General features: G+C 48.6%; 1 protein-coding gene across 1 annotated transcript; it reads right to left on the bottom strand.

The window, feature by feature from the left end:
* Window positions 1-8,815: 8,815 nt before the first annotated feature.
* On the bottom strand, window positions 8,816-11,731 carry LOC112050942 (peroxynitrite isomerase THAP4-like). The gene is made up of 3 exons (XM_024089355.2): window positions 11,619-11,731; window positions 11,216-11,432; window positions 8,816-9,656 (listed from the first exon to the last, which is right to left on the bottom strand). Exons 2-3 carry the CDS (start codon window positions 11,349-11,351, stop codon window positions 9,298-9,300), a joined length of 495 nt encoding a protein of 164 aa, XP_023945123.2. The 5' UTR covers window positions 11,352-11,432; window positions 11,619-11,731; the 3' UTR covers window positions 8,816-9,297.
* Between the last annotated feature and the right edge of the window lie 1,284 nt (window positions 11,732-13,015).

The raw sequence follows: 13,015 nt of genomic DNA, 5'->3' as shown, positions 1-13,015 counted from the left end.
CTGAAGAGAGAGAGTTTTCTGGACCAACATCACCGACCTACTTCCCGTACAACGCAGCTCATAACCCTGACGTCCTAGACACAGTGGTACACAATGGGGTAGAAACTCCCATCACGCTGGAAGTCTTGGACGACGAGGTTCTGGACCACCAACCAGTTATGGCAGTCCTCCAAGCGACCCCACCAACCAGTTATGGCAGTCCTCCAAGCGAGCCCAGTTAGAGCGGCTCGTCACACGCCTCGGAGCCGCACTGATTGGAACCGCTTCAAGCAGGATCTGGAAAACGATACGCCTAACAGACCAATCCGCACGCCAACAGAAGAAGACGCCTTCACAGTGGAAATAACGAACCGCATCCAAAATGCCATGAAAAACGCTACAGTCCCGATTCCTCCAAAACAAAATCCAAAGCTGCCTCATCATATAAAGCAGCTAATAATCAAGAAAAGAGACCTCCGAAGAAAGTTCATGCAGACGCGCTACCCTCTCTACAAGACTCAAGTCGTAAAGCTGGCCGAGAAGGTGAAGACACTGCTGGACGATCTCGACTCGGAATCCTGGGAGCACAGAATCGACGAAGCAGACGGAGATAATTATGTCATCCCTCCACAAACTGTGGCGAACACTAGCTGGACAACTGGCGAACACTAGCTGAAGCACCTTAGTCAATCAGATCCCTTATAAGCCCCGACGGTGACTTAAGATGCCGAGCGGCCGACAGAGCAGCCATCTTCGCCGATCACCTGGCTGAGCAATTCAAGCCGTTTGCATCGGCACACCCCAGTCTCCACGCAAAGATGGAATTAGACGCCGCAGAGAAACTCATGGAACCCATTCCCGATTCGGAAGACCCTGTGGTGTTCTCCCCGGGACTGGTGCAAGAGATGCTCCAGAAAGCGAAGCCTAGGAAGGCGCCAGGGGCTGACAAGATACCAAACAAAGCGCTTCGCCACCTCCCGCGACGCACGATAGCCGCCTGTGCAACGCTGTCGTGCGTACTGGAAGATTCCCTGAGGCTTAGTTGAAGACAAAACTGGGCAAGGTCCCTAACGCGAGGCCTTTCGGGAGGGGTATCAAGTTCACCCGGTCTCAGAACTGGAGAAGACGTAACGAATCTCCTGGTTCTCATACTCCCTCCTCCAAGAAGAAAGAAAGGAGTTTAAAAATTGCAATCCGGGGTGTTCCAGTGAACACCCAGCCAGAAGAGATTGAAGAGGAGCTTCGCAACCTGGGCTTCGAGCCTGAGCTAGTCCGACCAATCAGAACCCGCAAAAGCCGTCCAGGGTGCATATTCTTTGCAATATGCATGCAATAATGCAATGAAGAGGACCGCCGACTTGACACCCGCGATTTATGAAGTGACGGAGCTGCTGTGCATGCCGGGCGTGCGCATTGAGTCATGGCGCGAGCAGAAGGGGTCCGCGCAATGTCACAGATGCCAGCTGTTCCGGCACAGCTCCCACAGAAGACAGGCGTGCGTGCGTTGTGGAGGAGAGCACAACGCCCACGAATGCCCCCGCCCACGCGAGAAGCCCGCCGCAAGTGCCAACTGTGGTGGACCGCACTGCCAACAGCGTGTCCTGCCCTGTGTTCCGGAAGGAGGCCCAGAACAAAAGGGCGGGCACTGTAACGCAGACCACCACCACCAAAGATGCCCGTCCAGCCCGCTCACAAACGCGGCTGGGAGTCGACGAGGCACCCACCAAAGCCGAGGGCTCATATATTTGTACTCCGGCCGACGATCCCACCCCAAGAGGACCCCCGCCACAACCTAAAAACAAAAACAAGAAGAGCAGGCAGGCCCCCAGGAGGCAACCTAAAGTGCCCCCACAGCCGCCGCGCCAAGCCAAATTCGGCTCTACGCTACCTCTCGAAGAAACCTATAGCTGCACTGACGAGGCTATTTAATGGAATATTGAGATGTGGCCATTATCATCATCATCATCACCATCCCTAAACCAGGGAAAACCCTAGGAAAGCCGATAGCTACCGACCAATCACACTCCTCTCTTCCATCTCAAAGACGTTAAAGGTGCTGCTACTAAGAAACACTAAGATAACTCGAGCAATGGTGGCGGGAGGCTACCTTCTGCCCCCGCAACTGAGATTCCAGGAAGAGGACATACCATGGGCACCGACGTCCGTACCAAGGTGTGACCGTAGACCGAAATCTCACAATGTAGACGCACGTGAAAAACACAGCAAAAAAGGCCGGAACTGCCATGCACCTCATGAAGCCGGTACTCAACTCAAAGTTACCTCTCCGCGCCAAAATTGGAACGTGCAAAACTTATGTTAGTTCCTGCCTCTCCTTGGTACTCTCTCGCAAGTGAGAGTACCAAGAAACTGTTAAGAGCCCAGCAAGCGAACGCCCTAAGACAAATTACAAACGCTCCTCGGTACGTCAGGAACCGGACCATTTCCGTATCGAGGAACTAGACTCTGTGAACCGCTGTCAGGCGGTCAGCCGCGATAGTGCAAGGTCCCACAATTGGACCCACCAAGTCCTAAATGGAGCCATCAAAGGACAAGAAAGCTCCGTCCCTACCGACGACTAGATGCCGCTCGACGTCCAGCGCGTCCTCAGATAGCTCGGGACGAAGCACAGAGAGAAAGTAGTCACTGCACCGCGAGAACGAGACCCCCGCACTCCATCTCAGATTCCCCGCACCTCCCCGCCTCGCCAAACCGCCGCGGCCGCCCGCTCTGAGCCCGTCTCGCTCGCGCAGCGCACGAGCAAGCGAGATGCTGCGACATCACGCACGAGCGTAATGCAAACCCGCCAGTCCACGCCTATAACCGGCATGGTGAGCTCGCAAGAAGAAGTAAGGAGCATCGAACTACGTACTAGCTATCCGTCTCACACACCTGCAAGGGTGTGGAGACGTCCAGGCTTTCGATCTTTAGGTCCCTGGCTATGGTTGCATTTCTCACGAATCTTGGAACCAGGGCAAGGCCGCGGAGGGCTACAGACTGCCTTCTCCTAAGACCTTCTTTAGTTGAGTGGCTTGCTAGGGCAAACCATGCTGGGGCTGCGTATGTCAGGCGGGACCTAATATATGTTTTGTAGATCCCGCATTTCATACGCAGTGGCAGTCTTGATCTCAGGATTGGTTGCAAGAGCATGGTGGCCGCTTTGGTTTGGGCGATGACCTTCCTCGAGTGCGATGCCATGTTCAGCCTCCGGTCTATGGTCACGCCCAAGTACTTGGCCTCCTTGGCCCAGTGGATTCTCTGCCCATTTAATACCAGGGGGGGTGGGAAAATTCGCGAACCTCCGAACATAATGGCCTGGGTCTTCTGGACGTTGACGGAGAGACGCCACTTCTTCAGCCAGTCTTCCAGAAGGTCCAGGGTGCGCTGTAATTTACTAATGTTCCGGCCGATAGTGCAGTGAGGTTGCCAAATAGGCGGCATCGTCTGCATATAGTGCCAGCGTCACATTTGGGAGAGACGGTATATCATTTGTGTACCAGGAGTACAATGCTGGGGAAAGGCAGCTCCCTTGCGGTACTCCTGCTTTCATCCGTCTCTCCGTTGAGAAGGCGTTCTCCACTCTCACTATGAACCGTCTTCCTTCGAGATAGGAATCAATGACCCTAATAATTCACTTCGGCGTGTTGGACTTGATGAGCTTGTGGAGCAGGCCTGGGTGCCACACTCTGTCAAACGCCTTTTCCATGTCCAGGAATACTGCAACTGCGCTCTCCTTTTTGTTTAGTGCTGCTGTAATGTGGTGCAGTACTCTGGACAATTGGAGGGTGGTGCTGTGCTCGGACCTAAATCCGAACTGCTCATCTCTGGCTTCTATGTGAAGTCCGAGGTGCAGGAGCAAGATCTTCTCGAACACCTTGGATAGGGTTGGCAGCAATGTTATCGGCCTGTAACTGCTTGGGGCCGTCGTGTTCTTCCCTTGTTTAGGCAGCATAATCACCAGTCCCTTTTTCCACTCTTCAGGAAATTTACCCGTGCGCAGGATGGCGTTATAGAGACGGGTGATTGCTGCTATGGTGCGTCGGGGGAGGTGGCGTAGGGCTGCATTTGGTATTTGGTCGCGCCTGGCGCCTTCCTGGGTTTCGTTTTTGCCAAGACTTCTTCTTCTTCAACAGACCCCATCGTGACCAGCCCTGGGCTGATCACGATGGGGTCTGTTGTGTTTTCCAGCTGCTCATTTAAATTCACATTCACCTCTCGTTCCATTTCCTCATGAAGGAGGGGAGTTGTGGAGACGTTTGGCGTGAATTGTGTTTCCAAATAGTCCGCGAAGATGTCAGCCCTGTCAGAAGCCCGGTATCTGGGGCCGCCATCATGGTGGATCAGGGGGCGAATAGGCTCAGGGGTGGTCGAGAGGTCGCGGCAGAGCTTGTGGAGGGATGACCAATCCTCTTCTGCCTCGTCCAATCTTCTTTCCCAGCCTTCGGAGTTGAAGTCGTCGAGAAGCGCCTTCGTCCTCTGCGTTAGGTGATTAAGCCTGTTTTTGAGTGGGGCAGCGTGTCCTCTGAAACTTTTTCCTCAGTGCTCTGTTCTCCTTGATCATGTCCCGAATACAGCCAGGAGTCTTGGAGGTTTTGCCAGGGGAAAGGGGGATTGACGCCTCCTGCATGGCAGTTTGTATTCTGCTGGTAATCTTCATCGTGAAGTTGTCCACATCCCCCCTTGTGTGGATGGGATAATTTGAATTTTGAATTTTGAATTTTGGGGTCTCCTCGTCAAGAATGGCCTTGAAACGGTCCCAATCTATACGTGTCCGGCGTACAGGAGTTGTTGCCTTGACAGGGGTCGCCATCATGGTCATTATGACCGGTTGGTGGTCCGATTGGACTTCGTCCTCAAGGACGGTCAGAGTCATATTCTGCCCCACCTCTTTGTGCACCACGACATCCAGAACGTCAGGACTGAAATTGCTCTGGTGCGGAAAGTAAGTCGGGGAATCGGGTCCGGACACAGTGAACCCTTTGTCCTCAGCTAGGTCTAGAAGTTTCTTTCCATTTCGGCAGGTGACACTGGAGTTCCAGGCAGGGCTCTTGCAGTTCCAATCACCCGCCGCTATGGTCGGGACGGTTGAGTCCAGAAGAGTCAGAACGTTTGCTGTATCCAAGGTCCAGCCTGGTGGGCGATAGCTGGAATAGATACTGAGAGGCACCCTGTCAATGCAGATCTCCACCCCGAGGGCACGCATTTTGGAGAGCTTCATTGGGGGCAGCGCCTGGTGTGGGATGTTCCTCTTAATGAGTACCATCAGTCCTCTAATCGGGTACTGGCCTGAGGTTTCGTCTTCTCTATAGACGAAAAAGCCCGGGACCTTGAATTTCATTGTCGGGGATAGTTGGGTTTCATTTATTAGAACCACCTCAGGGTTGTAATCTTTGATGAGCTGAATTAAAAGTGTGCGCTTATGATACACGCCACAGGCATTCCAATACATAGCTTTAAGATGCAGCATTTGGAGTTATGATTTTGATGATAGCCTCGAGTATCGCCTGTATCGGGTCTCGCCCTTCCCGAATGGCCGATATGATGGCGTATAGAGTGTCAACTAGCATAAGTCTAGTTTTGTCCACCAATACCTCGCTGGCGGCTGTCTTATTTGGCCCCTCAGTCTTCTCGGTTGTCGGGGGAGGCTTGTTCTGATGGGAGGTGGAAGTGGAGGGTTCAGCAGCGAACACCGGGTCACTTTCATAGTTCTCTTCTTCCATTTTTTCAGTGGGTTTCTTGTCCTTGGCCTTCTTTTTCTTATTTTTCTTCTTCTTGGCCTTGGGCTTGGGCTGAGCTCTTGGCCTAGGATCATTTGCGGGGGTCCGAATGGCCGAGCCCTGGTTCGGTTCTTCGTACCTCCCTGGTTGGTCCGTCTGAGTCTTTGTTTACTGGTTTCTCGGACGCCTGGAGGATGTGGCCGCCACGGTGCCCGCCCTCTTGTTTCGTGCCTCTTTTTGAAAGGCTGGGCAGGCTACGTAGTTCGCTGGATGAGCACCGCCGCAATTTGCGCACGTTACCGGTTCCTCTAGGGGTCGGCGGCAGTTTCTCGCACTGTGTTCCCCACCGCAGCGAACGCATGCCTGTGTTCTGTGACAGTGGTGCGAGGAATGCCTGAATTTTTGGCACCTTTGGCATTGGGCGGGCCCTTTTCGCCCCCGCCACGCTTCGATGCGCACACCTGGCATGCACATTATTTCTTTTACCTCGTAGATTCTGGGCGTGAGGTCAGGTGTCCTTTTCATTATGGCCAGGAATATACAACCGGGCCTACCACTCCTAGCCCTAATGCACTTGACGTATTCAGGATCAAAGCCTTGTTGACTGAGGTCTTCTTTGATTTCTTCCGGATTGGTGTCTGCGGGTAGTCCTCTGATCGCTACTTTTACTGCTCTTTCCGATGGCAGTGAGTACGAGAACCATGATATTCGGGTCTGTTTTTCGAGGTTTGAAAGGTATCGTTGGATTACCCTATACTCCATTTCCTCCATGGGGGTGAATTTGACCCCGGTTCCAAATGGACGTGCATTTGGGGCGTGCCCAAGGGTCTTCTTTAACTCTCTGAAGTGGAAAGCCCAGTCAGGCAGGTGTTCCACAACCAGAGGTGGGTATCTGGGCTTCCGTTGCGCTTGTTGTGCCGGGTTTGGCTGGTTTGTCTGCTTACCGGTAACGTGGGTATTTGTGGTCCTCGGAGGGGATGCAGATCCCAGGCAGTCTGCGTACGACACCCTTGGCGGCGGCCTTTGTTGTCGAGATGGTGAACCGTCGTCGCTCATTTGAACAGGTGAGGGCGGGCGGCTATAGGCTGCTTCTGTGGCCTCTTGGAGGTTCACCGGGTCGTCCACTTGTGGAATGAGTGGCGGTGGCGGGAGAGCTAGGAGGTCGCTTTGGCCATATAGTTGGCGCTTAGTTTCTATATCGATTTCCTCTTCATCTTCGGAGTCGTCCCTCGGACGTCTCTGGTACAACACCGCCGCTTTACCTGCGACGGTCGGGGTTGCTCCATGAGCCGCTCGGAGGTGTTGCTCTTCTGACGAGAGCTGGCAGGAGTCCATGTAGAGCGTACGGCCTCCTTCCGCGCTCGATGAGGTTGCCTCTTCTTCTGCTAAAAGGTTCATCAGGAATTCTTCGACCCTTTGTTTAACTTCTGGCGAGATTTTTAAAGGCGGTTTTGGAGCTGGACCAGATGTCGGTAAGAGTGTTAGTTCGGCTCCGAAGCCGCTCGGTGGCGTGTCGTCGCTGTCGAGGCTCGGCATAGACAGTACGCGCGCGGTGATACCGTGGGATACCTGCTCCGGGCGGACTGTGTATGTAGCAGCGCCAGCGCGGGCAGCCTGCTCCGAATATCGGGCGGCGCGGTCGTGTACAGGGGTAGTGTACCCATACGAGTACACGTTCTCCTGAGTGGTTTCGCGGGCGGCCTGCCCCACATGGGTTTGTGGAGCGGCGCAGATGGCGCTCGGCTCGCCGTGGGGTGGCGGAGCGGCGCGGGCGGTCGCGGATGACTCCATACGCAGCGCGCGGGCTGCGGTGTCGCGGGCGGCCTGCTCGCCTTGGATGGGCAGAGCGGCGCGGGCGGCGGCGGTGTCGCGGGCGCTCGGCTCGCCGCGGGGTGGCGGATGACTCCATACGCAGCGCGCGGGCTGCGGTGTCACGGGCAGCCAGTTCGTCTTTGGTAAGCGGAGCGGCGCGGGCGGCGGCGGTAGTGGCGTTGACGGTCTCCAGCACCGATGCGTGGGTGGCATGCGCGGCGCGGTTGACGAAGGCGGCCTGCTCCGCACTTGAGTTGTGCGGTGCGGCGCGAACGGACGCGGGCTGCGCGCAGGTGCTGGGACGCGACGCGGATGCGCGGGCAGCCTGCCCCGCATACGTGGTAGGCGGGGCGGCGCTAGTTGAAGCGTGCTGCGCGGCGGGCGCGGCACCGGGTAGCTTGGTGGGCTTGAAACTACGTACGCCAGCCGCGCAGCCAACGCACCGCGACGCCCTTCCGTCGCACGCGCAGGCGGCCGCGAGCACAGGCGCAGTTCGTGCCCACCCATCAACGCCTACTACTGGCATGGTGGGTATACAACGCGAAGAAAGTATAAGCACCGAGCTACGCACGCCCGCCGCTCGGTCAGCGCACCGCGACGCCCTCCCGTTGCAAGCGCAGGCCGCTGCGAGAAGAGGCGCAGTTCGGGCTTACCCGGATTTGACACCTTCTACGTCGCAAGAGCGCAACCCAATGCAGCCGTACCTGCAGTCGGAACCGCCATGAGCGAATTAGATATATCACCGAGAACCGCAATTGAAAGAAATTAATCTATTCCACTTATGGTTTTCAACATTATAATAACAATCAACTTTTTGTAAGTAAAAAAAGAATTACTAGCACATGTGAAAAATTACGAAATGGGTCAAATTTGGGACACCTGTGCTCCTGGTGCAGATCAATCATCATGTATATATTACATTTTTATATATTAAACTGTTTTGATCAGCTAGGATTAGCAGTAAACACCCATATTGCAGCATTGTGTATTATCATTGTGTATACCAACCCTGCGCTGCACTGTTCTGACTAAATTCTTTGTGGTGACAAACATTGGTATTTCATTCTTTGCCCGTAAGAAAGTATTTGTCCCTGCCTGCAGCACCACAAAGAATTTAGTCAGAACTTTATACAGATATTGTCATACCTACTTGTTTTTCTCTTTTCAGTTCATTAAGCAGTCTGGTTTTTTGTTTTTATAAGAATATTTTTTTTTCGAACTTTTTAGTTTCTTTAAGACATACCTTTTATTTTAAATATAAGTAAGTACAGACAATGCCTGACTGGAATACTTTCTAGTTAGTAAATTTTACTTCGATGGTCCCAATATTTGGTACACTTTTTTTGATAATTTGTGTTAAAATAGTTGTATAAACATAATATAATAAATATATTTTTAAAATTGTCTTTTTACGACCTTTCATTTGATACCCATATTGTTATATGGTAAGTATGGTAAGGTAAAAGAAACTTACCCACCCCCCACCTTTTTTTCATTTACGGGCGCCATTTTGAAAATTATATAGCATAAGTCACTACAACAATTTTAACGAACTCAATGACATATGTCAAAATCCGTCCAGCCGTTTGGGCTGTAGGGCGTGCTAAAGAAATGGACATAGATACGCTCGAAAAACATTACCCTCCTTACGCAGTCGGGTAGACAAATAAATAATAAATATTTAATCTTCCTATCATCAAATCTACCAAATCACACAAGTCTCAGTGACGCATGAGTAAATACATGTTTAGCACCATGGGCTCCCCTACTGACTTAATATAGTAAAACAATTTTATTCTATTTTATCATAAACAGCTTTTAAATGTTCGCTAAGGGGAGTACTATCTGTCTCCATATATAGAACTACTTCCAATTTGTTTGGAGAGACCAATCTGATCTCCCTTACAACGTTCTTTACAACCGGTGGCTTAGCAAATGACATCCGAGCGATATTTACTGTTTTTAACTTAATTTCCTTCTTCTCTGGATCACAATGCCCTTCTTCGTGGGAGTTTAGGCCGAAGTTATGACTGACAAGAAAAGCGAGGTCATTTGTACCAGGTTTAATTCGCAGGAACCCTCTTTCTTGGTGCATTGGTGTACCTTTCTCTGGATGTTTTGATGTTGAGGTGTAGTTCAACATTGGTTGACCTGTGGGTTTGAAATTATTATATTACTTTATTGACTTTATTAAAGATTTAAGAATAATAAGCAGATAGAGCGCACAGAACACAATGGTGTCATAGCCGCTTCAAACACAAAATTCAAAAACACACAAAGTCATTGGCCTAACTTCTCTCATTCCGATAGGAGACTCGTGCTCAGCAGTGAGCAGGTTGATAATGATAATGATAATGATGATGATGATGATGATGATGATGATGATGATGATGGTGATGATGATGATGATGATGAAACTGATTAATATCACAGCCAATTTAAATAAAATATTTATTGTAAATTAGTGTATATGGCATGGATAAACTGAAAAATTTTTTCTTTGCACAGCTGGATTTATATAAATGGTAGAAACATAAAACCCAGCATGTGTTTTAACAATAATTTTTATATTATTGACACCTGTTACCATGCATAGTCAAGGACTAGGCAAGGCATACTTCAACTGAGACCTCATCATTGCCTATTGAATGCAACTACAATGCCAGAACATCATCCATATAGGAAAGAGTATATGGAGGTAAAACCCACCTCTCTGCTTTCAATGCAGGTTGGCGAATGTAGGGTGATAATGTTAATTTTTTTAGCAACTACCATCAGAAGTTATTGAGCTGCTGGATGCTAGTGGCTCGAGTGTTGTGCTTGGAGGTCCATGCAAGAGGCCTATGTCCAGCAGTGGACATCTATTGGCTGATAATGATGATGACTATCAGAAGATAATTTTCTTTTTCTTTTGATGATGATCAAGACCGATAGCTTAACATGCAAACAGAGGCTCATGGATGTAACAAAATCAAGGTTCCAGTATTTTATAACCATACTAGCAGACGCCGCGCGGTTTCAACCGTGTGGTTCCTGTTCCCATAGGAATACAGATATGAAATGCCTATAGCACTAGGGGATAGTGTAGTTTTCCAACAGTGAGTGAATTTTTTAATTGGCTTAGTAGTTTCAGTGCCTATTCAATGCAAACAAACAATCGAATCTTTCCCTATATAAAATTAGTATAGACTAGGCATCGCACCAGGAACTCGAGATTGAGTGGTTGGTTTAATTTGGCCTTAAAATGGTGGTGGCAACTTGCAGGACTATGCTTTACTGATGCCACTGGCAGAGCACATAGGAGCTCCCATCCAACAAGGCCATTAGTTCAAATAAATTTGGAGCTCCAATGATCCATCCAATGAATTTGCTGCAGACCTCAAATGGTTACTCAAATCGAGGTTTTATTTCGTTATCAACTCATATTCGGCTCACTGCTGAGCTCGAGTCTCCTCTCTGAATGAGAAGGGTTAGGTCAATATTCAATCACGCTGGCCCAATGCAGATTGACGCAGAGAATTAAGAAAATTCTCTGGTATGCAGGTTTCCTCAGGATGTTTTCCTTCACCGTTTAAGACACGTGATATTTAATTTCTTAAAATGCACACAACTGAAAAGTTGAATGTGCATGCCCCGGACCGGAGGCAGAGGTCATATCCACTGCTATCACGGGTTTTATTTACAGTATAAAAAAGAAAATAATTGTTTACCAACGCATGTGAACTCTACCTCTTCGTGGTACTGAAAGTTAGCAATGTTTGGAAAGTGTCCACGTCCGTCCTTAGTCACCCAGCGGCCGGCTAGCCATGATATTGGCTCTAGAGCTTCATGTAATTGTCCACTCATAGTTAAAACCGTGTTGGTTTATTCTTACAACTTTTGCGCGTGTATTTCCTTATTTTCACTATGAGGTTGAGGTGTCTTGGCCTATAAAAAAGAGATGATTGCACATTAGATTTAGGTACTCCAATCCAATCGAAAACTTTGTTTATTTGGATGATTAATTATGCGATCTAAGCACTATAGGTCTATAGATAATCTAATATGATTTCTAAAAAATAAACACTTGTATATGCAATATAATTAATTAAAAAATAATTTTAATTTATCTACCTTCTTAATTTAAATTTTCGTATCGAAATTCGAAATTTCGAATCGAATCAGAAACACGAACCACAAACGTCAAAAAAAGCAAAAGCCACAGATTAATATCCAAATGAAAATTAAGTCAATGAAAATCACAGATCCACAGAGCATAAATAGGAAATCTTACCATAGAATATATGAAAAAGTCAAAAGTGTCATTATAACTCACAGACAAAAAAATCATTTCTATGTTCCTACGTGTTCCTACGAGGATATTAAAAAAAAAACAGATAAATTAAATCTATGATTAAAATGCCTCACTTTTTTTTTATTTTTGATAGTTTATGTGCCGCAGCCTCCATAATGGGACCTCAGTGGCGTCACCGGCGGTTGTAGGCAAACGCAGAAGCATCGCCTGGTGAGGCCCGAAGGCAGAAGCATAAGATGTGGCCGGTACGACTCTCTAAGGGCGTCTTCTCTGAGACTCGGACCTCGGCTTAGGAACGAGTTTAAGCAATTTTCAGCTTAAGTCTGCTGTTTGGTAATGGCATGGACAACCATGAGGCCCCGAGAAGCAAGGTTTTTTACAAACCTTGTGCGTTAAGCAAACAATTATAAAATCACTACAATATACTAAAGCCAAAACCGTGATAGCCCAGTGGATATGACCTCTGCCTCTGATTCCGGAGGGTATGGGTTCGAATCCGGTCCAACCTGCACCTCCAACTTTTCAGTTGTGTGCATTTTAAGAAATTAAATATTACGTGTCTCAAACGGTGAAGGAAAACATCGTGAGGAAACCTGCATACCAGAGAATTTTCTTAATTCTCTGTGTGTGTGAAGTCTGCCAATCCGCATTGGGCCAGCGTGGTGGACTATTGAGGAGACTCGAGCTCAGCAGTGAGCCGAATATGGTTTGATAACGAAACTCGATGTGGAAAGTTTGTTTATTTATTTAAAATTTATTTATTTATTTATTTAAAATTTAAGGCGAAAAACGCTTGTAATTTTTATCTTTATTTCATTTATACTATTTACTCGTACTAGCGAACGCCCGCTGCTTCTTGCGCTTGAAAGTCTGTTTTTCACAAATCCCGTGGGAACTATATATTTTTCGGGATAAGATATGTTGCATGATAACCTCTTCCAGTGAAAGTCCTGCTAAAATAGTTTCAACAATTTCACATTTCACATACAAAAATTAAAAAATAGCAATATTACGTTTTAGTATAGTGTAAATAGCTCGCAAAGACCTTAACCGAGTGTAGTGTTCCTCAGTTTTAACTTTACCTACAGTTTTCTCTAATGATTTTGATTGAAATTTCGATTAGATAAAACAGTACATTTAATACTGGGCTATTCAAGCTGAAAGTCTGTAGCCCGCCTAAAGACAATATGCTAACTGCTATCGCGGACTTTTTTGT

The sequence above is a fragment of the Bicyclus anynana genome, chromosome 26 (genome assembly GCF_947172395.1).
Source record: "Bicyclus anynana chromosome 26, ilBicAnyn1.1, whole genome shotgun sequence".
Taxonomy (NCBI): Eukaryota; Metazoa; Arthropoda; class Insecta; order Lepidoptera; family Nymphalidae; genus Bicyclus; species Bicyclus anynana.
Note: the sequence above shows the minus strand (reverse complement) of the source record. Positions and strands in the feature narration are given on the sequence as shown.